General features: G+C 49.3%; 1 protein-coding gene across 44 annotated transcripts in view; it reads left to right on the forward strand.

Moving 5' to 3' along the window:
• IFT122 (intraflagellar transport 122) overlaps nucleotides 1-22,620 on the forward strand; it is an 80,426-nt gene that overhangs the window by 48,105 nt on the left and 9,701 nt on the right. For 17 of the 44 annotated variants that reach the window (XR_010155772.1, XR_010155770.1, XR_010155768.1 and 14 more), the window contains 7 exons: nucleotides 3,680-3,733; nucleotides 6,995-7,156; nucleotides 11,451-11,617; nucleotides 14,228-14,399; nucleotides 15,838-15,940; nucleotides 17,932-18,072; nucleotides 19,191-19,285. Coding sequence is in view for 23 of the 44 variants with exons in the window: in XM_024355640.3 (XP_024211408.2) it covers nucleotides 3,680-3,733; nucleotides 6,995-7,156; nucleotides 11,451-11,617; nucleotides 14,228-14,399; nucleotides 15,838-15,940; nucleotides 17,932-18,072; nucleotides 19,191-19,285 (894 nt within the window). In the remaining 21 variants the exon portion in view is untranslated. Of the gene's footprint in view, nucleotides 1-3,679; nucleotides 3,734-6,994; nucleotides 7,157-11,450; nucleotides 11,618-14,227; nucleotides 14,400-15,837; nucleotides 15,941-17,931; nucleotides 18,073-18,240; nucleotides 18,360-19,187; nucleotides 19,286-22,620 lie in introns of all 44 variants that reach the window. The other 27 variants (XR_010155777.1, XR_010155771.1, XR_010155769.1 and 24 more) reach the window with 3 other exon arrangements.

The following is a 22,620-nucleotide window of genomic DNA, read 5'->3' on the forward strand; positions in this document are numbered from 1 at the left end:
CAGGTGGCACGGAGAGGCCATAGACTGCAGCAGTCTCTGGAGTTAGGCTGACCTGGGCTTGTATCTTAGCCACTTCCTCACTGTGGGCCTGGGTAGGTGACACCCTTTCTAAGATTGCTTCTCTATAGACGTAGGGTGATGACAGGCCCCATCCTCACAAAGCTGTGAGGATCAAATGGGAGGATGCCTGTAAAGGCTGACCCAGGAGCAGCATGTCAGATTCTGGCTGTCACTCTTATTAGCTGTTCTCTATGGGAAGCACCTGGCTAGTAGCCTGGCACATCACAGGCACTCCGTAAATGGCGGCTTTTATTATCGGTGTAGTCACTGGCCATGATGCTGCACACAATGCTGCTTTTCTTAGCATCTGCCAACTAAGGTGGGAGAGATGGTCAAGGTCTCTGATTCTGACAGCAATGTGGGCACTTCCCACGTACCTTCATGGCGGGATTCATGGACTTGATTCGTTGTGTCCTTTCCTGGCCTAGTCTATGAAAGCTAGAGAGATGGCTGAAAACATCTGACCCCTTTCTGCACATAAGGAAAAGCCCAGGTATGTTCCTGAGCTGTATTTCCATCTAGAACCTCAGATGGAGGAAGGAATGGCTTCCAACCTCCACTCCCCTACCCCTTCCCTCTTTATCTCCCCACAGTCAATTAATGAGCTGCTCATTTTGTCCATATTCCTGGGCTGACATTGAAGGAGTGGCAAAGAGGGATGTGATGCCCGCCTTGGGTTAGATCAAGACTTGTAGGCATGAAGAGAGGAGACTGGACCAGACCAGGACTAAGAAGCCTGGCTGAGAACGAGCTGTGTCACATAAGGGGCTCTGGTACCTCAGGCCAGCCACTTTCCTTGGAGCCCCAGTCCTCCCAGTTCTGAAATGGGGGTGGTGAGAATGCCTGCTGCAGTCATGAGGCTTAACTGAGATGTTGTAAAGGGGAATTTAAATCAGGGATGGTTGTGCAGATGCTAGCCATTACTAAACAAGGGAAGTGATCGTTGTGTAACAATGATCTAGATTATATTTTTAGATGTCCTCAGTGTAGGAAAGTGGAGATGGAGGAGGCTGTAAGAATTCAGAGGAGGGGCCAGGTGCGGTGGCTCACGCCTGTAATCCTAGCACTTTGGGAGGCCGAGGTGTGCAGATCACAAGGTCAGGAGATCGAGACCATCCTGGCTAACACAGTGAAACCCCGTCTCTACTAAAAATACAAAAAATTAGCCGGGCATGGTGGCAGGCGCCTGTAGTCCCAGCTACTCCGGAGGCTGAGGCAGGAGAATGGCGTGAACCTGGGAGGCGGAGCGTGCAGTGAGCCGAGATGGTGCCACTGCACTCCAGCCTGGGCCATAGAGCAAGACTCTGACTTAAAAAAAAAAAAAAAAAAGAATTCAGAGGAGGGAGGAGGCATCTCTATGGAGGGAGCTTCCCTCTCCTGCCCCACCCAGAAATGCCAGCAGGGAGGAAGACGACAAATCCCTAGAATAGAAAGGATTGTAAAAAGCCACAAGGTTTAATATGAGTGTTTACTGATATTTTTATAAATATATATATTTTTATATATTTGTTTAAATATTGAGACAGGGACTCACTGTGTTGCCCAGGCGGGTCTTGAACTCCTGGGCTCAAGCAGTCTTCTTGCCTCAGCCTCCCAAAGTGCTGGGATTACAGGTATAAGCCACCACACCCAGCCAGATTTACTATAGTTGAAAAGTAAGTGTATGTGGTATATATCTATTGTGTACAACATGCTGTTTTGAAAAAGCCACATGATATTGAAGATAGGTTGGATGTTACTATTTCATCTAAATCCCGAGTACCCCACCTCTTTACTCTGTGCCAGGCACTCAGGCTCACCAGCTTGGATATAGTGGTTCCTAGAGATGGACAGCCATCCCCACTAGATGGCAGAGAAGAGCTGCTGAGCTCCCGCCAGACCCTGAGCAGAGCTGCAGGTTCCTCCCTATTCCCAGGCTTCCCTCTGCTGAGCTCATTCAGGGGCCTTGTGACTCTGACCAGGCACCCTGACGCTGCAAAATGTGTCAGGTTGAAGGAACTCGGAAACAGATTTATTAATGGGCAAATCCTAGACACTAGCACAGCTGAGCTACAGCTAGAAAGACCCTTGAGAGGGTGTCAGTAGCAGGCCCCTTTCCACGAAGAAGATGGTTGGAGCCCAGAAGCAGAGAAGTAGGCTCAGAGCGAGGACTTAGACCTCGAATGCTCCTTTCCCTCTTGGCCACTGTGCTGGGCTTTGCAGGGTTGCCCTCTCAAGGCGCTTTAAGGAAACCGAGATCTAGAGGGTGATGTGTAAGACCTACAGCTTGGGACACAGGTAGTCTTAGCCCTGTGTTCCTTGGCCCATGTGATGCCCGCATTGCCCTTTTCTACGAATTCCTCTTCACAAACACTTGTTTGCCAGGTTCTGACTCTGATGCCTCACTTAACGCTGCCTCCCACCCCTGCTCATGCTCAGACCATTCATCCGTGTTCTCCAGGCATCTAGTTCGTAGTTGGAGAGCTCTTAGCTCTGGGAGGTGTCATGATCTGTTTAATTGACCAGCTTTCCCTGTTAGAATGTGGACCTCTGAATTGTGGAGGGGGACAGGGGCCAAGACATGTTTCTCCCTGGGTCCTCAGTCTCTTGACAGGAAGCCTGGTCCTGTGGGATGAAAAGATAAAGTTGCATTGTGGTCACCTGCAAGGCAGCCAGAGGCCGGGGACTCGCTCATCTCCCGAGGTCTTTTCAGGAAGGAGGATGCCATGCTGCTGAGCAGAGGCTGCAAGTGGTCAGGATTGCTCTGCGTGTTCAGTTCAAAGGGCTCTGGAGCTGCTGCCTCCTCTAGGCACAGGTCAGCCCATTTTGAATGGGGCAATAAATGGTGACAGCAAAGCCACCTGAAAGCAGCCTGACCTGGTGGCTTGTGCTCCTCCAAACCCTGGGCAGAATCTGAAAGCAGCAAAACTAGCTTAGCTAACACCAGTCTGCTTGTTCCTCAGAAACTTCTAGAGGTCCATGAGTTAAAGTCTCTGGCTTTACTGTGAGTTCAAGGCAAGGGCTGCAATTTTAGGGTTTACATAAAGAGTTTGCCTTCCACAGACTTGGCGGGATTCATTCCCTACCCCTCCACCTTCTTCCAGAATCTGTCTTTATACCCTCTCAGCTTTCCCCTCCTCTGCTCCCTCTGTGGTACCAGGGGCTCTGGGTCCCCTGTGTCTGTGGCACCACTGGGTAGGCATAGCTGTCCCCTGCATTCTACCCATGTTGCCAAGATGTATAGGCAGTCTGTCATCAGTCCATGCATCTCATCCTCTCCTGCTGTGATGCTGCCTGACCCCCCAGAGGGTCAGACCGGCTTGTTCTTCTTTGGGTCTAGAGTCTCCCAAGGAGGCACCGCCACAGACTGTGGCATCACGGTTTTGTTTTACCTGATCTCAAAATGACTGATGCAACTGGGATGTCTTTGCTGTTCTTTACATGGTCCAATCCCATGGATAAAGCCATGCCTCACTGGGTGGTATAACCTCCTGCACGCACGATGATTAATCTGTGCTTGCTCCCTTCCTCTCCTCTGTGGCTCACTGTCTAGATAGAGCTTGACTTCCCACCCCTAGCCAATCACCCACTTTTGAAGCCAAGAAGACAGCTTATTTTATTCTTTATTTCTTCCCCACAGGCCTTCATCAGAGTACAAGACCTCCGATATTTAGAGCTCATCAGCAGCATTGAGGTAAAAGATGAAGCATTTTTCCTTCTCAAGAAGGCATACTTGGGGTTCCTGTTTTAGGGGCAGCCCTTCTAACAGGCAAGAGCCTTGAGGACATGGGAACAGAGCTCACTGGCGTCTGGGCATCTGGGCCACAGCCTTGCTCCGGGGGCAGAGTGGCCACACTGGGGGAGACAACAGCAGGTAGTGTGAGCTGTTGTGTGATAGCTGGGTGAGGCACATGGGTTCCGGATCTCTCCAGGGTTGGGTTTCTAGTCTGTGAAAAGGGATTGGACCTACCTCACAGGCTGCTGTGAGGATTCAGTAGGTTCTCAGGAACTGGTTTGCATCCTCCTGGTGGCGGATAGCTGGTCACCATCCTCTCAGACTCCAGTAATCTGATAGTGTTGGAGGAGTTTCCCAAATGCACATGAGCTGAGCTCCATTCCCCAGAAATGGACCTGGGGAGCAAGGCCCACGGTCTGAACTGAGCGCCCCAGAGTTCTGGAGCAACCCCTAGCCCTACTGTTTCTGGCTGAGAGTATTGACCTTGTCATCCAAACCCAATAGGCCTGCAGTGTGCTAAGGAAGCTGGTTGTAGGTATGCCATTTGCTGGGTGGTGGTCAACACTATGCTTTTTTTTTCTTTTTTTTTCTTTTTTTTTTCTGAAACAAGGTCTCACTCTGTTCCCCAGGCTCGAGCGTAGTGGCACGATCACAGCTTACTGCAGCATAGACCTCCCAGGCTCAAATGATCCTCCCACCTAGCCTCCCAAGTAGCTGGGACCACATGCATGTGCCACCCCGCCTGATTAATTTTTTGTATATTTTTTAGAGCAGGGTTTTCCCATGTTGCCCAGGCTGGTTTCAAATTCGTGGGCTCAAGCTATTAGCCCACCTTAGCCTCCCAAAGTGCTAGCATTACAGACTTCAGCTACCATGCCCGGCCCTTAGACACTATTCTTAATTTCTGTGTATCTCAGTGCTGTCTAGCTGTCTGTTAAAAGGCATATACATTTTTTCTCCTGAACATATTTATTGTGAAGGTATGGGAATGTGAGATACATTTGAATTCCCAGTTGGAAACAGTGAGGAAATAGCAAATGTCTTGTCCCTCTCATTCATTTCCCCATAATAAACACCTGTCATGGGCCAGCCCTTGTGCCGAGCTCAGTGGGCACAGAGCTGAGGAGGAGAGAGGCTGACAGGAGCTCACAGCCTGCTAAGCCTCATAACATAATCTGCTCTGTGCCACATGCGTGATTTATGTGAGTGCTGTTCTAGATCCTCACATTAACTGAATGAGGCAGGTACTGTTGCTCTCCCTATTCCATGCAGGAGGAAATTAAGGCTCAGCGAGACGATGCCACATCCCCATGGGTCCATAGCCAAAAACTTGGTGGAATTCAAGCCCAGTCTATTTCCTAAGCTCATGCTCTCTCGGCCACATACCCTCCCTACCCGCGTGTTGTAAGGGGCATCTGTATGTTGTGGGGTTTACCTACCTGGATGGTAAAGGGCTTGTTCGGAGCTATTGCTCAAAATGCCCAGTGCTGCTGACTCTCACTTGTAAATCCACTGGCCTGGATCTGGGGGTCTTCACCTGAAGCCAAGGAGCATAATTTTCCTCTCTACAAAAGTAACTGCTGTGGGGTCCAACTATTACTTGTCACATCTTACTGGGGTCAAAATGTAGTCCTCTCCTCATGTGCTATGAGCTGGGAAGTGCGTTAAAGTAAACTCCTAAGATTGTCTCTTGAAAAAAAGTAAAGTGCCTTTGAGTGTGCTCTATATCGACTGCCTGCGGACTTAGTTGCACACATCTGGGTGCTCAGCATAATTCCAGAGAACTGCAGATCCTTAGTGGGTGCCTTTTGGATAGGGGAGATGTTCTTGTCCTGCTGACGGGGGGAAAGAACCTGCCCATGTTGACATGCACCTGCTGAGTGCCATAGATCGTTTTTATTGGTCATGGTGATATCCTGGGGCCTAGAATGGATATGGCCTGAATTTCATGTCTAGTAAAACCTTTTTTTTTTTTTTTTTTTTTTTTTTTTTTTGCAGAGATAGAGTCTGGCTATATTGACCAGGCTGGCCTACAACTCCTGGGCTCAAGTGATCCTCCTCTTTTGACCTCCCAAAGTGTAGGGATCACAGGTGTAAGCCACCATGTCCAGCCAAAATCAATCTTTTATCTCACGGCAAGATTTCAATTCATTTCCAACTATTAGGAGTTAGTTTGTTTGAGGAGCCTGAGCTGTGTGCAGGTTTTTAGAATGATAATTTCTGTCAGTATGGAAGCATGTTGTCTCCAGCTGTTAAAACTTTCACCAGCTTGTCTAAGAGTTTGATTCAATGTCTTATCGTCCTCCAATATGCTGCTGTTGCTAGAAAACAAGCAAAAGGAAACTGCTAGGGCTCAGGGTTTGGGTGCTACTGAGTGTTTACAAATACTCGAGCTGTAGACAAGCAAATGTTCCCTGACACAGAAGGAAGAAGCTTTATCCTAGCTGTGCTAAGTGTGTGTGTGTGTGTGTGTGTGTGTATGTTGTTGGGGACATCACTTGCTTCAAAAGACTACATTATGTGATACAAGGAATATCTGGAGTCAGACAGAACTGCGTCCAAATTCCAGCTCTGTCTGACCCTGACCTGTTCCTCTTCTTGAGTCTCAGCGTTCTTCACTCTAACACTTGGGTAGTGAGACCTACCCTGAGGGTCACTGAGAGGAATAAAGGGGCCATGTGTGTATAAAGTATATACCCAGAACCTAGTGGATGTTCAGCATGCGGGATTTCTTACCTTCTCTTTAGAAGTAGGGACATCGTAAGACTTGTCATCCTATTTTATTGGTCTCCCTCTTGGGCAGAAACCCTAAACATTCTCCTGCTCTGTCATCCCCATGAGCCACAACTCTGCCAAACGGGGCCTGCGGATTTGGGAGATCTTGGGAGCTTAGGGGTCATGGATGAGTCAGAGCACACACTATTCAAACTATTCCGTCATAGCCTTGGAATACACAGGAAAGCAACCCTGAGGAATTTCCATTAAACAAACAAAGGTTTGCATCTTTTTTTGATCTTTGCTTGTCTGGTAAAAGCCTGCTTTTGTTGTCAAGCCTTCCCAGCGGGAACCTAGGGGAGAGAGACAACAGCCAGGAGCCAAGCCCAGGTTCCAGTAGGAAGGCCCAGGGGCCTCACTTGAAATAGCCACATCTAACCTTTGTAAAGGCTGCTTCCTGCCCATGGCTGCAGAGGCCATTTCCTTTGCTTCTAATTTTTCCAGGAGAGGAAGAAGCGGGGAGAGACCAACAATGACCTGTTTCTGGCAGATGTGTTTTCCTACCAGGGGAAGTTCCATGAGGCCGCCAAACTGTACAAGAGGAGTGGGCACGAGAACCTCGCGCTTGAAATGTACACCGACCTCTGCATGTTTGAGTATGCCAAGGTAACCTACCCTGTCCTAGGCCCAAGCTCCAGCTTGGAGCCCACTGGTATTCTCACGTGCGGTGTCCAAGTTATTTTCCCCGAGAGTGCTGCGGACAAAAACTAGCAATGGTCTCAGAAAGGATGTGGGGAAACTGGTAAACAAAGGACCCATCTACAGCCACTGGTTGAAACTCACCTAAAACTGACCTTTAAGGCTGACACCAAGGGGGCAGACTATGGCAGTTCAGACCTTCATCAGTGACAGGGCTGGATGGCTGTGGGTCTACACCAGCACAATCCCTTCATTGAGTTGAGGGCTCAGGGCTTCAGGGCTGTCTCCCACAAATCCTCTCAATCCTTGTCAGGAGCCGCCAAGAATCGGTGTCTTCAGGCAGGAGCTGGTCCTGCTGATCATACAGGACGACATGGTGCCTGCCAGCCAAGTTTCCCATAGCACCTGCTGATTGTCCTGGACTTCTCACTGGGCTTCTGGGAAGTCAGGCAGAGCCTCCGCCCTCCCATGTTAGCGCAGCATGCCTCACGCCTGCCGGCTGCAGAGTGGCTACCATGTGGTTGCAGTGGGTGATGGCAGAGATTCCCTTTTGCATTGGGATGGCCCCCATGAACCTTACTTCCCAGCAAAGCTGGGCCTTTTAAGGCAGGTGTAGGAGAGGAGCTTCCTGGACCAGGCTCCTGATGGCTTCTGTGGGAAGGAGTTGCACTAAGGAGCCCAGACCAGTCAAGACATTTGCAGTTCAGTCTAAGCAAGGTTCAAAGAGGCTTCGGTACACTGGGCAATGAGGGTCTTCCTTCCATCAAGGGGCTTTGTTAACCTGCCTTTTCTGGGAGTGTCAAAAGTGGCTCTCAGTATGTTATGAAGTGACTCATCAGCCATAACCTATTCGTGGGCTACTAATGGTAGTTCTCCAGCTCACAAGTTCAAGATGGAAAATCTTCCCCACTTTTTTCTGCTTTTCTATTCCTGAAGATGGCTGTGCTCTTCCACCACCTGTTCGACCCTGGGGCTGAAGGTGTGTTTGGTGGCCTGTGATGTTGCCCAGGACTTGTTGTTCATCAGGACTTGGACGAGCTCCTGGGCCCCAGCCTGTCTTTTCACCTTAGTGATTTCTTCACTCCGTACCTGAGACCCAGGGTGTTCAGGCTCCCTCTACTTTTTCCTCGTCACCTTTCCTACCCTCCCTCAGGCCCCACCAAAGACACCTAGAAGATTTCATAACACATTCATACTGAGATCACCAGAGTCAGTGCATCTCTGCTTCCGGGGATAACAAAATTTTAACTCAGTATGAACCCTTAAGGGATCAAGACCCTAGAGGTAGAATTTAGGGTTGGGAACCCCTGAGGCCTCCTCAAAGAGGCAGCTGTGCTGCAGTAGAAAATGCCTGACCAGGCTGGGCATGGTGGCTCAAACCTGTAATACTAGCACTTTGGGAGGCTGAAGTGGGTGGATTGCTTGAGCTCAGGAGGTCGAGACCAGCCTGGGCAATATGGTGAAACCCTGTCTCTACCAAAAATGCAAAAAATTAGCTGGCGCCTGTAGTCCCAGCTACTGGGAGGCTAAGGTGGAAAGACTGCTTGAGCCCCAGAGGTGGAAGTTGCAGTGAGCCAAGATCATGCCACTGCATTCCAGCCTGGGTGACAGAGCAAGACCCATGTCAAAAATAAATAAGAAAATGCCTGGCCTTGGTGCCCCAGAGCTGGTGTGAGTGCAGTTTCTTTCTGTGGGATGACCTGGGGAAAGGCTCTTCGGTTTGCCAAACCTCCCTTCCCTTCTCAGATGGTAATAGCGACAGCTCAGTTTAGTCATTGCACAGAATAATGTATAGGAAAGCGCATTAGAAATGCCAACCTGTAGAAAGATTAGGAAGATGAGAGGGGCCACACGTGACCACAGAGTGGATTTTCATACCTCTCTTCCTGGATGGCCCCACTCCTGCCCCTGCTCTGAGGCCCCTCCTTACACTGTGGTGGACTTCGTGTGCCCACAGCCTCCCACCAGAACTGCAGCCCATTTACACACTCCATCTGCTCCGTCTCTCTATGAAGGTAAATACTCTGGGACTTGTTTTTGGTTTTAGTTTTTGATCACTATTCCAAGGAGGTTGGTTCCTTTTCAATCCCCCCTGCCCCCACCTGGTCGTCTGAATTTGAGAAATGTGTACCTACACATTATGTGGGGGGTGGGGGAGATCTAGTCCTGATTAATGTGGCATGTTTTTGTTTACTTGAAAATTGCTTCCCAAGATTCAATCTGGTTTTCAGAAAATTTTAAAATTACATTCCCACGTACAAATAAATTGTATGCTTTCTGGATAAGTGACATGTTTATATGGTGATAAAGGGAATTATAATGCTCTTAACTCTTATGTAGTATGTTCTTATCAAAATCACCAAGCATGAGAACACTGTTTAGTCTCATTCATCACTCAGCACAGCCTCTTTCTGTCCACTTCAGGGCCAAGTCTTTGCCATGGCCCCAGATAACGTGTAACTTAGCTTCAGGAAAGCAAAAAGCCTTTGAATTTCCAGTTTGCTGAGCCTTGAAGGAAGCTTTTAGACCCAGCTTCAATGAAGTCACAGCTCCCTGAGTGATCAGCTGGCCTAGGCTTATGGCTCCCTCTCAGCCTCTCACCCTTGCCGTGGTCACCCCTGGTCCCCTGAGCACTCACTGAAGTCCCTTTGAAGGACATTTCTAGTCTCCTAAGATGCCTTTTTCCTCCAGCTGCCACCCTCATTTCACCAGCCAGGTAGGCAGGGTTTCCAGCTTCGTGCTGGCATAGAGAATCCGCACCATAGCAGCTGCCAAAAGGAAAGGTGTGTCTGTAAAGGCCCAAACTAGGCGGGGACAGCGGCTGCTTTCCAAGCCCCTTCCCTTTGTCAGCTCCAGGGAGAACCAAAGGCCAGCCAGGGGGCCTGTCTTCTATTGGGTCCCAGCATCAGGGTATACAATGCGCTTTCCTCCCCTTCTTAAAATGTATCATATATTAGGCCGACCTAATACTCTGAAAGCACATTTACCCTGAAAGCAAATGAGGGAAAAAAGCGAGCTAATTGTTCAAGTGGATTTTTAGCATAGATTGACTGTACTTTCCTGACACATGAGTGTTAATCATGGGGAAAGGAGTGCTTTTTTTGTTCTCAGTGAGGCTGACACAAAGTACTCTCCACAGGGTACATTATTCCTGAGACAAACCACTTCTTACCAGTAACATAGACCTGGGCTGTAAGTGCTCCCAGTTTCCCTTTTTGAAAAGCTCCACCTTTAAAAGCTGCCTCAACTCTGGCAAACTCCCACGTGTGTATTTTGGGTAACTACCCTGAAAAGAGGTGGTGTTCTGAGGCTGTTTCTCACACATTGTAGGGCCAGCCCAGAGAAGCTGGGCATACCGCTTCAGAGGTATGCTGAGGCCGAAGGAACACAGGCCCTAGGCCTGATCCCTGAGCCTCCAGGACCACAGCCATCTCTTCCTTCTCAGGTCCTCTCCTGAGCACCTTCCCTGCCTCAGATCCCCCCATGGCCTCCTGCTGTCCCACTGTCGGATCAGGTTCTCACCCCTGCAGACCTGACCTCAGCACAGGATCCCTAACCATTCAGCTGAGAAGCAACTAACCAGAGAGAGGTTTGCTTGTTATCTGTTCCAGGAAAGTAACTGGGGCAAAGACAATGTGATGATTCTCTAGTTCAGGGCACAGAATGTTTGCTGGTGACAGAGAGGGCATGGAGGGCACGGAGGGCCGGCAAACACTGTAAGTCATTTTGTTTGTGTAAGTTTAGGGGAACCCATGCTCAGCCTCACTCTGAAGCATGTGGTATCACCCATATGATCTGAATAAGATGACAGGTCTCGATATGTGGAATTGTGCACCAGGTTGTCTCATTGCTGTTTAGGAACAGTCCTGTATTTACCAAACTATGTGAGAGAGAGATAGCCTGATCATGAACCCCCGACCCTGCAGACTTCATGTGCAGTGCCCCAAATAGTCTAGAAAGTGTTGTTTAGCCGATGAACAAATGCCCATTTGTGAGACGGGAAGGAAGCACTGGGGGCCAGCGTCCTTGATGCTGTCCCAGGATCCCCCAGGAACACCTGCAGGGCAGCCTGAGATCACTCTTCCCGAGACCTGGGACTCCCCCAACTCAGCCCCTCAGGGCCGGGCCCCTCAGGGCCTGCCTACCTCCTGGTTGCCTGCTTCAGCCATGTGGAGCCCGCCCTTGCTGCTAGAAAAGCCTGATGTAACGCTGGCACAGGAAGTTCTGATCCAGAGTGTTTTTGTTTGTTGTGCTTCCTCAGGATTTCCTTGGATCTGGAGACCCCAAAGAAACAAAGATGCTAATCACCAAACAGGCTGACTGGGCCAGAAATATCAAGGAGCCCAAAGCCGCCGTGGAGATGTACATCTCAGCAGGAGAGCACGTCAAGGCCATCGAGATCTGTGGTGACCATGGCTGGGTTGACATGTAGGTTTTGGTCCCTGCCCCGAGAAGCATTTGGCAGCATGTCATCACATGTCACCTCTTGACTGACAAGGGAACCAATAGTGCTTTTCTAATTATCTAAAGCTAATGTGATAGTGGCTAGGTTCTTCAGGAGACACAGAGATTGCACAAGGCAGTGGCTGCCTTCCAGGAGCTTGTGGAGTCACTAGGGGAAGGGATGGTGGGGACCAGGGAAGTGGAGACACCGGGACATCACAGCTGCCATTTGCTGAGCGCTCACTACAACCCAGACGCTGTGATAACCTTCCAGGCATTAGGTTTTCCACCTATGCCATCAGGGCTGGTGTCTCCTCGCCCACCTTGCAGCTGATGAAACAGAAGCTAAAGGGACAAGTTATTCCCAAAGTCCAGATGGCTGGAAAGTTGTAGAGCTGAGCTTTAGCCTCTGATCTGCTGGATGTCGATGCCAACTACGCGTGTAATGGTAGGAACAAAAACAAAACAAGTTCCAAATCCATCAGGGAAGAATTCTTATGGGAGGAACCATGGATATCTTCTCTTAGGAGACACTCTTTCCATGAAGGGACCTTGAAGAATTCCAAGAGGTAAATAGAGATGGGGGGAAAGGATATGCAGGCAGGAAGTACAGCAGAAACACAGCGAGTTGGCTCTGGTTGGAATAAAAGACGTGTGGGAATGGGAGGGTGAAGGACATGGGCTGTGGGTTGGGGGAAGTGGGCTGGCCACACTGGAAGGGCCTCCGATGCCAAACGGAGGTGCTTAGATTTGCCAATAGTGAGTGACCACCTACAGTCAGACACCCCCTCAGGCAGGCAGGTAGAATGGAGACCAGATAACTGGCTAGTGCAGTAGAGCAGGAGGGAACTTGGTAGCTGAGGGCATGAGAGAGAAGTAGCAGTGTTAGAACCAAGTGGCCCATCCCAGGGTGTTGGGGCAGGGGTGAGTGTCAGGCTGGCTTTGCTCTGTGGCTGCTGGTGGGTTACACCATTCGTCAAGGTGGACAACAGGGAGAGGAGGGGGTTGGGGTGGGGCAGCACTGAGACAGGATGGATTCAGCCTTGGGACTCAGCACACCAGACCTTGAGGGGGAAGGCTTTGTCCTCCCAGTCAGTGAGCTTGCTGCTGCGGTAGGCAAAGGACATGATGGGACAAGCTCCTGAGGGTGGCTCAGGCTGGGTCCTAAAGGCTGTTGATTCTTCTGGAAACGACGTTGTGGTCTACAGGTAGCAGTGGCCCAGCCAGGATTTGGGGATACGGAAGAGGCTGGTTAATGATTAAATCGTTTCCTTGGGTGCTGCCATATATTAATAATTGGTGTGTGGGCCCCTCACAAAGGGACCTTGATGGATGTCCTACCACCCCATCTTTTTCTTGTCCGATAGTAATTTTTTTAAAGACAGAGGCACAGATTTTGTTCCCCACATTATTCTTTAAATGAAGGGGTTCATATAGAAGAGAGCCAGGCAGATTTAGGGTGCTCTGTTCTCTCTTCTGGTTTTTCTTGTCACTTTCATTTGTAAGTGCTATAGTATCAGGTTACCCTGAGGGTACTTGAGTAATTCAAGAAACACATTAAGCATGTTCTGCTCGCTTTCCAGATGTGGCTATAAAAGGTGTCTTTCCTCCAGGGACGTTGGGTGTGATGGGTGGGAAGGTTTCTAAGGCTGTAAGGGCTGTCTATGCCACCTTTCCCTAAAAACGTGTCCTTTTTCTGCTGAGCAGTGTTATTTTTAGATGCCATTATTATTCTAAGTGTAGACTGACAGGCCTCCGCGCCTTGCCTGTCTCTCAGACAGGGATTCGTTACAGCTGCTTCTCCTTCCTTTCTCACCAAGACTAGCCTGGGTAGAACCCTTTCTCCTGGGAGAGTTAGTTTGACTCCAAATTCCAGCCTGACCAGAGAGAACAAGCGCATTCTATCCAGGCCTCATGTCCCCATGAGCAATGGGAGGGCTGCTCACCATGGGGAAGCAGTGGTGAGCCAGTGGGTCCCTGCAGCTCCTCCCTCTTTGGTCAGCACATTGGCCAGGAGGACAGGGAAGACTTCCTGCAGGCCTTTGTCCAGAGCTCAGAGCAGGCCCCACACTCACCTCTTCCTTTAGAGGGCAGTCATTGAGGTATTCTTATGCCTTGGCATCTACTTTTCCGTGAGAATTCCTGCACCCGTGGTGGAAAGAGTGCTGGGCCCAGTCTTGGGCTGGGTGCTTCACCTTCCCCACAGACTTTATTCTTCTCATCTGAGAGATGGAAATAATCATGCCCACCTCTTAGGGTGGTGAAGATTCTGATTTCACGCATGGGAAAGCTCATGGCATCATCTGGGTACCTGGTAGGGGATTAGGAGATAATTGTTTCTATACCCTGCTGGATAGCTCAGTGACTTCCGAGAAAGACACACAAGGTGGCTGACAGGATCCTGTAAAGGCCACCTCTCCCAGATCCTGGTGATGTTTCTGGAGTGTGTATTCATGCATTTAATAACTACCCACTGAGCAACTCCCATGGGCCATGGCATAGTATCAACACTGGGGACTGCAGAATGAATGGACATACGGCTTTCCGTTGACAAGACCCAGAGCCCACCCTCCTACCTGCCCCTTCCCTCTCCAGGTTGATCGACATCGCCCGCAAGCTGGACAAGGCTGAGCGCGAGCCCCTGCTGCTGTGCGCTACCTACCTCAAGAAGCTGGACAGCCCTGGCTATGCTGCTGAGACCTACCTGAAGATGGGTGACCTCAAGTCCCTGGTGCAGCTGCACGTGGAGACCCAGCGCTGGGCTGAGGTGAGGGGAAAGCAGGCCTCATGGGCTGGGGCCCCACCTGAGCCCTGGGACACAGGCGGGTGGGTACAGGGGCCCTTTGGGGTTCACATGGAGAGAAGCTGCCCTCATGATGGAAGGAACATTGAGCTGGCAGTCAGGTAACTTAACCTTGAATTCTCTGAGCCACAGAATCGTGGAGGGCCTTTCCACTTGTCCCTTCATTCAGTCATTGAGAAAATCGTTACTGACAGCCAGCTCTGTGCCAGGGTGGTGACAGGCACCGGGGATGTTAGTGTGAACACGACAGCTCCAGTGCCTGCTGTTGGGCTGAGCTGCCTCTGACCAGCACCACAGGCTCAGACACATGGCTGATGTGGAGATGCACCTGCGTGACATTTAAAACCTGCTGGGTAGCATTTTGGCAGAAAGCACCATCTGTGCTTTCCAGATCCAGACTGTGAGAGCCATTTCAGGGGCCAGTTTTTTCCCTCCCTTCTCTGCCCCCACCCCACAACCACTACTTCTCTCTGGTGTCAGGGGCTGTAAAGAATTAGCCAGGTCAGTGAGAAAGGTGGCCAGCCTCAGGCTGGCAGAAGCAGCTGATGCTGCCCCTTCTATGGCTCAACCCCCACCCTCCAGCTCACTGGCTCCCTGTTCCCTGCAGAGAAATCCATCCCCGAGAGGATTAGGAGCTGTGCCAAGATCCTCCCCCGACTCACCCACCCACCCATCATGGTCCATTTTAGAGTGAAAGCAAAGCCTTCACTGAGAGGAGCCGTCTGACTGTTGTCTGCTCTCTGAACAGCTCCATTGGTGAGGTGATGAGGTCACTCATGAGAAAAGGTGGGGCTAGGGACAGAGGCAATGGTGGCTTCTCAAGAGAAATTTATTAGATTTCCCAAGCAGCATAGATTAGAGCATCTTAGAATGACTCAGACCTCGCTGTGCATCAGGCAGACTTTCTCCCCATGGCTCATGTCCGGTTCTCCTGGCCTGACAGGTGGTTCTGGGGCTTAGGTGAGAAGCAGTCAGTGGGTCCATACAGCACGAAGCCCACAGTCATCTTTGACAACTGATAAGAAGTGGTGATGATGATAATGTCAATTCTGTTTCCTTAGGTGTCGCCCGCAATTAAAAGAAATCTGTTTGCAGCACTACAGGAGCCCACGCAAACCCTCAAAATAAAATGTTTCCGATTCTGTGCCGCTTCTGTGGTCCAGAAACAGACTGTGTTGTTACTGAATCCAGTCGCTTGCATATTGCTGTTAATTGCCTTTTGTTTTCGAAGAGCTGATTTGTTTTTGCATTTCTGTGGGTAGTTTTTTGGGGGAGGCACTCTCCCCCTCTGAGTTGTCAGGCTGGCAAAATATGATGTCCCTAATGGATTCAGCCAAGTACAGTTTTTTCATGGGGGCTGCAGGGGCAGCTTTATTAAGACTTCATTTGCTCCTTCCCCCAGGCCTTTGCTTTGGGTGAGAAGCATCCTGAGTTTAAGGATGACATCTACGTGCCGTATGCTCAGTGGCTAGCAGAGAACGATCGCTTTGAGGAAGCCCAGAAAGGTAGGCAACACAGACTGTCACCTTCTAGAAGGAGCAGGAGAAGTTACTGCCAGGACATACATTTCAGGAAGGCTACCAAGCCCTTCCCATCTGTAGATCCCAAGATAGATGACTTCATCCTGGGGATGTGATTGTTTGGTGGTGAAAGACTGTGGAGCATGGAAAGACCATTGGCTTTGGAGTCACACCCTCCTGGGCCACACTCACTTGCCACAGGCCCTTAAGAGGTGCTGCCTCCTCTCCAACCCTCTGTGGTTACTGAGCAAAGTGCTGTGCACTGCAGTGTATCTTCCCGTTTAATCCTCGCAACAGCCCTATGGTATAGCTACCATCATTGTGATTCCCATTTTGCAGATGAGAAAACTGAAGGGTAAAGAGGTGAAGAAATTTGCCTGAAGTTTCATAGCTAGGAAGTGGCAGGGAGGTAATGTGAGCCAGGGTGCCATGAGGACAATAAGGGAGGATTGCCACACAGTGTGAGGCATGGTCTCACCTCTACTGAGAATAGAAACTCAGCTTCTATTTCTGGCTCAGATAAACGGGTGACTTCTGCTCCTCAAGATTTCTGTTGGTAAAATGGGCTGCACACAGCGTACAACAGCATCTGAAATAGGAGTCAAAGCAAGTATAGAACTTTCGCTGATGTTATTAATCATATTTTTTAAAGTTGACTTCCCTCTCTGTGTCAGGCCCTGGCTGAGCACTTAACCTATGTAACCTTGAATCTTGCCAACAGCTGTGCAAGGACGAAGAGGCTAAATGTGCCATGCCAAGTCACAAATCTAGTCAGCAGCAGAGCCAGAATTGGACCAGTACCTCTCTGACTGGGGAACCTGATTTTTCTGTTTTGCTGCCTATTTAGCCTTCTAGTTGAAGTTGGGTGTTTGATGTTCCATAGCATCTGATTTACGCTTCTATATGGTAACCGTTGCCCTCTCCGGACACATTGCAGAACAAATGTCTCCCTGTTGGAGCCCCTCAACCGAAAGCCCTCATTGAAGTTAGCGCATTCTCTGCTGCTTCAGCATTTCCAGAGCACCCAGTTGCTGAAGTATCTGCATGTTTGGGCAAAACACATCAACCTATCCATCTGTCTGTGTCTGCCCTTCCAAGAATCCATCACCATAGTAACTTGGTACTCAGACAAGAGGTTGTAGATGAGAATGGAACAAAGGCCAGACCTTCTCCTTCTCTGAAGGCGGAGGATTAGGATCATTTGAGTGCTCTTATATGGCAAGTGTCTTGGCTACAAGTGCTTCACTGGCAGCCACCAACATCTCAAGGGGCTGGCCACGTAGTAGGTACTCAGAAAATATCTGTTAAACAGTATAGGAACGATTGAGAGTTTTTTTGCTTGTTTTCACAAATGGTTGTGATAACTGAGGCAGATCCTTCAAAGTGGTCATTGAAAAGCAGTCATTTGAAGACAAACTGAGGACTTGAGTTGGGCTTGGTTCTGGGACCTTGGGTGTGACACTTTACCTCCATTTCGCAAAGCCCATTTCATTGCTCATAAAAAGGGGGATAATTTTCCTTCTTCATAAGTCTGTGGTGAGGATCCAGTGAGGTGATTAGCAACAAAAGCATTTTACCTCCAAGTGCAGTAAAGTGGCAGGTCCTGTTTCTATCACCTTAGGAGTCACAAAACTTTGCCCTGGAATGAGCAGGGGGCAGAACCTCACTGAAGATGAGCAAGTTTCACTCTTAGACTTTGCCCTGGAATTTGGCCCCTCCAGTTTTTCCTTTCTGCATGCTTTTCAAAGTCAGTCGCCTTTTCCCAGCCAAAAAGGAATTTATCTCACTGTACTTTTTCCAGGATGTAGCCTTGGTTATTTAGAGAAGCGCCATCCCAGCAACGAAGCACTGCAGATGCTCCAATGAGTGTCCTACTTCCAAAGCAGCCCTGTGCAAGCCCCACAGAGCTCCATCCTGCCTCCTGTGTGACTTCCTAAATAGCATGTGCTTTTTTCCTCCCTCCACCACTCCTACAGCGTTCCACAAGGCTGGGCGACAGAGAGAAGCGGTCCAGGTGCTGGAGCAGCTCACAAACAATGCCGTAGCAGAGAGCAGGTTTAATGATGCTGCCTATTATTACTGGATGCTGTCCATGCAATGCCTCGATATAGCTCAAGGTGTGTAAACATCAGCCAGACCACTGTTTTCCCAAGCCCCACTCTGACACCAAGATAAACATCAGAAGAGCTGGGACATTTTAATTAAAGCCCTGGGCTTGTTTATTGGGTGTATTGTCCATAAGCCTGCCTTGCAGTGGCGTAATCTGGTGTATCATCTTTTTCCAGTTTGCCCATCAGAATGGTATGAGGACCGTCCTGGGGTTATGGTTGGCAGGTCCAGCCCTGCATTGCTAATTCAGAGCATATCTCTCCCCTGCTACCTGGGAGCCCATAGCTGGACCTGGGTGAGCACTGGGTTTTAAATTTTTTTAATTAAATGAGAAGATGAACGAGAGATGGCTTTACAATAACACACTCCAGATTCTTACTCATCCCAGCCAGGAAAACAGTTTCAATATTGCTGTCTTTCACAAGACTTCCCATGATGTACTGAAGGAGCCGTGGAAGTGGAAGAGACAAGGAGATGTTCTTCTCCACTGGACAAGGCCACATGCAGGGGTGGGAAAAACACTGGCATGAAAGCTGCAGGTGACTTGTAGCAAGTCACAATCCTTCCTGAGCTCTGCATGCCCATCTGTCCTGTGGGAGTCCCTTGTCCTGGTCCCTTTGGTTGCTGGGAGCCTCACAGAGTCATGCTTACAGTTTGAAAATTGTCAAGCCTAGGTGTAAGGTCGCATTTTTCTGTTCGGGCCAGTGCCTTATGCTTCTGATAGGAGCAGCAGAGGGAAGAGGCATAAGATGAGCATGAATACAGTTGGTGTCTGCCTGCCTTTGTCCCAGCAGGCTCTTCCGACACATCTTGGGTCTTGCTGCAGCTGTCGCTCCCCCAGGGGAATAATCTGGGAGGGTGCAGTGAGAGATCTGGAAAAAATATCCTCAAACTCCCTGGCCTTATGCCCTGTCCACCTAAGAATTCACCATCCTGGAGTGGCCCTACTCCTAAGCAGAGTGCCTTTCCCCTCACTACACTTTGTCCCTCACCCTGGCACAGACACTGTGTGGTGGGAGAACTGATGCTGGGAAAAGTACTATTGCCTGGCCCCTCCTCCTGGGGCCAGTTGGCAGCCACAGACACTGTTTGACACGTTTCCCCTCCCACCCACTGCACACAGCAGATCCTGCCCAGAAGGACACAATGCTTGGCAAGTTCTACCACTTCCAGCGTTTGGCAGAGCTGTACCATGGTTACCATGCCATCCATCGCCACACGGTAAGGTGGCTGGGTCACCAGCACCTGAGGGTACCATCTCCTGAGCTAGGGGTCCCGGGCATATCTAAAGAGCAGCAGACTGGATGGAATGTAACCCACTGGTCACAGTGAACTGCTGAGGAATCTTGGTCTCCTCTGGGAAGAAAAAGTTTGAGTTTCTTTGATTGACTATTTGTCTGCCATGCATCAAGCAGTGGGCTCCTGAATTGTAATCCAGAGCTGGAATGGGCCTTGCTAGTTCCTCAGTGCAGGCTTTGATGACTCGGGGAAACTCTGCATTAACCAGCAAGAGGGGTGGGAGTTCCATGAGGCCCTCTCCTTCAGTAGGGCGAAGGCCCAGATTAACCAAAGGCTCGAGATCCCTCCCTGGCCCTGTCAGTGATTTGTGTGTTCTTCAGCAATTCACTTTCCCTCTCTGTCCCTCAGTTTCCTTCTCTGTGAAACTAGAGTGTTGACTTGGTCTCCAGAAACCCAAGTAGTTCTTTTTAGTCACTCCCTGATTCCTTTGAGAAAGCCATTTTAAATCTCTCTGGTGGCAATGGGGAACAGGTGATGGGTTGTCAACAGCCTCTTCATCCACTGTATCTCCTCAATCACCCAACAGATGTTGAGCACTTAGTACCTAGTAGGCAATGTACTGAGGGCTTCATTGTATCAAGTCATTTCCTCCTTTCAACCACACTTTGAGGGAAGGACTATCACCCCCATGTTACAGATGAGAATGAAGCCCTAGACAGAGGTCTCAGAGGTTATTAGGTTGGTGCAAAAGTAATTGTGGTTTCAGACTGAATTTTAAATCATTATAACTAGGCTCAAACACATCTTTATTAATCAAAATAGGAACCATTATGATCAACACATTTTTGCCAATGAGAAATAAGTCTGTTTATTTCTGTAGCATAAAAATCCATACTTTGGGATTTGACGAACTCTTGGAAAGCATTTTCTGCATCCTGCTGGTTGTGGAAGCATTTTCCCTGCAAAAAGTTGTTGAGATGGTTGAAGAAGTGGTAGTTGGTTAGCAAGAGGTCAGGTGAATATTGCGGATGAGGCAAAATTTTGTAGCCCAATTCATTAAACTTTTGAAGTATTGGTTGTGTGATGTGCAGTCAGGTGGGTGGAGAATTGGGCCCTTTCTGTGAACCAGTGCCAGCTGCAGGTGTTGCAGTTTTCGGTGCATCTCCTTGATTTGCTGAGCATACTTCTCAAATGTAATCATTTCACCAGGATTCAGAAAACTGTAGTGGATCAGACCAGCAGCAGACCACCAAACAGTGATCATGACCTTTTTTTGGTGCAAGTTTGGCTTTGGGAACTGCTTTGGAGCTTTTTCTCAGTCCAGCCGTGGAGCTGGTCATCACGGTTGTCATGTAAAGTCCACTTTTTGTCACACTTCACATCTGATTGAGAAATGTTTTGTTGTTGTTGCATAGAATAAGAAAAGACAACACTTCAAAACGACTATATTTTCATTTTCTATCAGCTCATGAGGCACCCACTTATCAAGCTTTTTCACCTTCCCAATTTGCTTCAAATGCCAAACAACCGTAGAATGGTTGACATTGAGTTCTTCGGCAACTTCTCCTGTAGTTGTGAGAGGATCAGCTTCGATGATTGCTCTCGGTTGTTGTCAACTTCCAGTGGCCGGCCACTATGCTCCTCATCTTCAAGGCTCTCATCTCCTTTGCAAAACTTCTTGAACCACCACTGCACTGTATGTTCGTTAGCAGTTCCTGGGCCAAATGCGTTGTCGATGTTACGAGTTGTCTCTGTTGCTTTATGACCCATTTTGAACTCAAATAAGAAAACTGCTTGAATTTGTTTTTTGTCTAACATCATTTGCATAGTCTAAAATAAACAGTAAGTAATAACTCATTAGCAAAAAAACATAAAGCGAGAAGTGCCCATTGAAATGATGTATAACATAACCACATTTAAGAGTGTATTCTACTATCAAACAGCAAATTCCAGAGCCAATATGTGAGTCTCAGTAGTCTGGCACTGGAGCCTGTGTTCCTAGCCTTTCCCTCCCTCTCTCCTTTTAGAGAAAGCAGGCTAGTATGTTGGTTTAGTGGGTAAACTCGAGAGTCCTCACACACAAATGACACTGTGTTACTTACCTTCTCTGGCCTTCAGCTTCTTTCTCTATAAAATAGGGATAACAGCACTATCTACTTGATGGGATTGTTTTGAGGATTAGACGAGTTAATATTGGAAGAGTACCTAGCACAGAGTGACCCTAGGTGGCAGCTATCCTTACTGCTGCTCCAGGCAAGGCTTCATGCCAGCTTTCCCTGACCTGCTCCCTCCAGCTGGGCATCTAGCATTTCTCTTTTTTCAGAGATGAGGTCTCTGTCGCCCAAGGTGGAGTGCAGTGTCATGATCATAGCTCATGGCAGCCTCAAACTGCTGGACTCAAGTGATCCTCCTGCCTGAGCCTCCCAGAGCACTGGGATTACAGGCATGAGCCACCACGCCCAGCCTTCCCGCCGTTCTTTGACCTCTCAAATGCCCTGCCTTCCACCTTGGGCATTTCTTTCCCTCTAATCTGTGCTGACTTCTCAGCACATTTTTTGCCTCTTGGGAAAGTCTGGCAAGAAGGACTCCTGACAGGCTCTGTGCATGCCGTCAGTCTAGTGTTAAATCTCTTCCCACAGCAGGGTCAGTGGTCTCAAGGGACCTCATCTTCCCTTACAGTCTTTGCCTTTCCTGAAACGAGACCCCCTCAGGGTCCCTCATCTTTATCAGGTGCTCACCTGGAGAGAAACCACCACAAAAGGAGCCCAGACTCAACTTAGGCTGGAAGTCAGGGCCCAGCTCAGCCTCAGTTTGCCCAAGCCACTCCAGAGCCTGGCTCTCAGCTCCTTCCCTCAGACTTTTCTCTCACTGCTCCCTGTCCTCTTCCTCACCTGGGGCATGGGGCTGAGGGCTCCTGTCTCTAACAGCTGAGCTCTGCTCCAGGACCTACATGGGACTAGGAGCTAAGGGGCCTCAGACCAGCTGGGGCCCTGGCTCTTATCCCAGCTGAATCTTATTAATTGGGCCATTCCTTCATTCAATAAATGCCTACTATGTGACAGACCCTGTGATGAGACCTGGTGACACAGTGGTGAACAAAACGTTGTCCCTGCAGTCAGTCCCAGTCTAGCAAACAGGACAATCCCTCAGGGGAAACGTTTAGAGGCCTGTGAAGAGACTTCCTGGAGGAGGTGTCCTCTCAGCCAGAAGGAGGGAGAGAATAAAAATGGGGCAAGTGAAGTGGAGGAGGATTAGGAAGGGTGTTTGTGGCAAAGGTCACAGCCTGTGCAAAGGCCTGGAGGTGAGTGGTAGTTTGT

This window comes from Pan troglodytes, chromosome 2 (assembly GCF_028858775.2).
Source record: "Pan troglodytes isolate AG18354 chromosome 2, NHGRI_mPanTro3-v2.0_pri, whole genome shotgun sequence".
NCBI classification, from domain to species: domain Eukaryota; kingdom Metazoa; phylum Chordata; class Mammalia; order Primates; family Hominidae; genus Pan; species Pan troglodytes.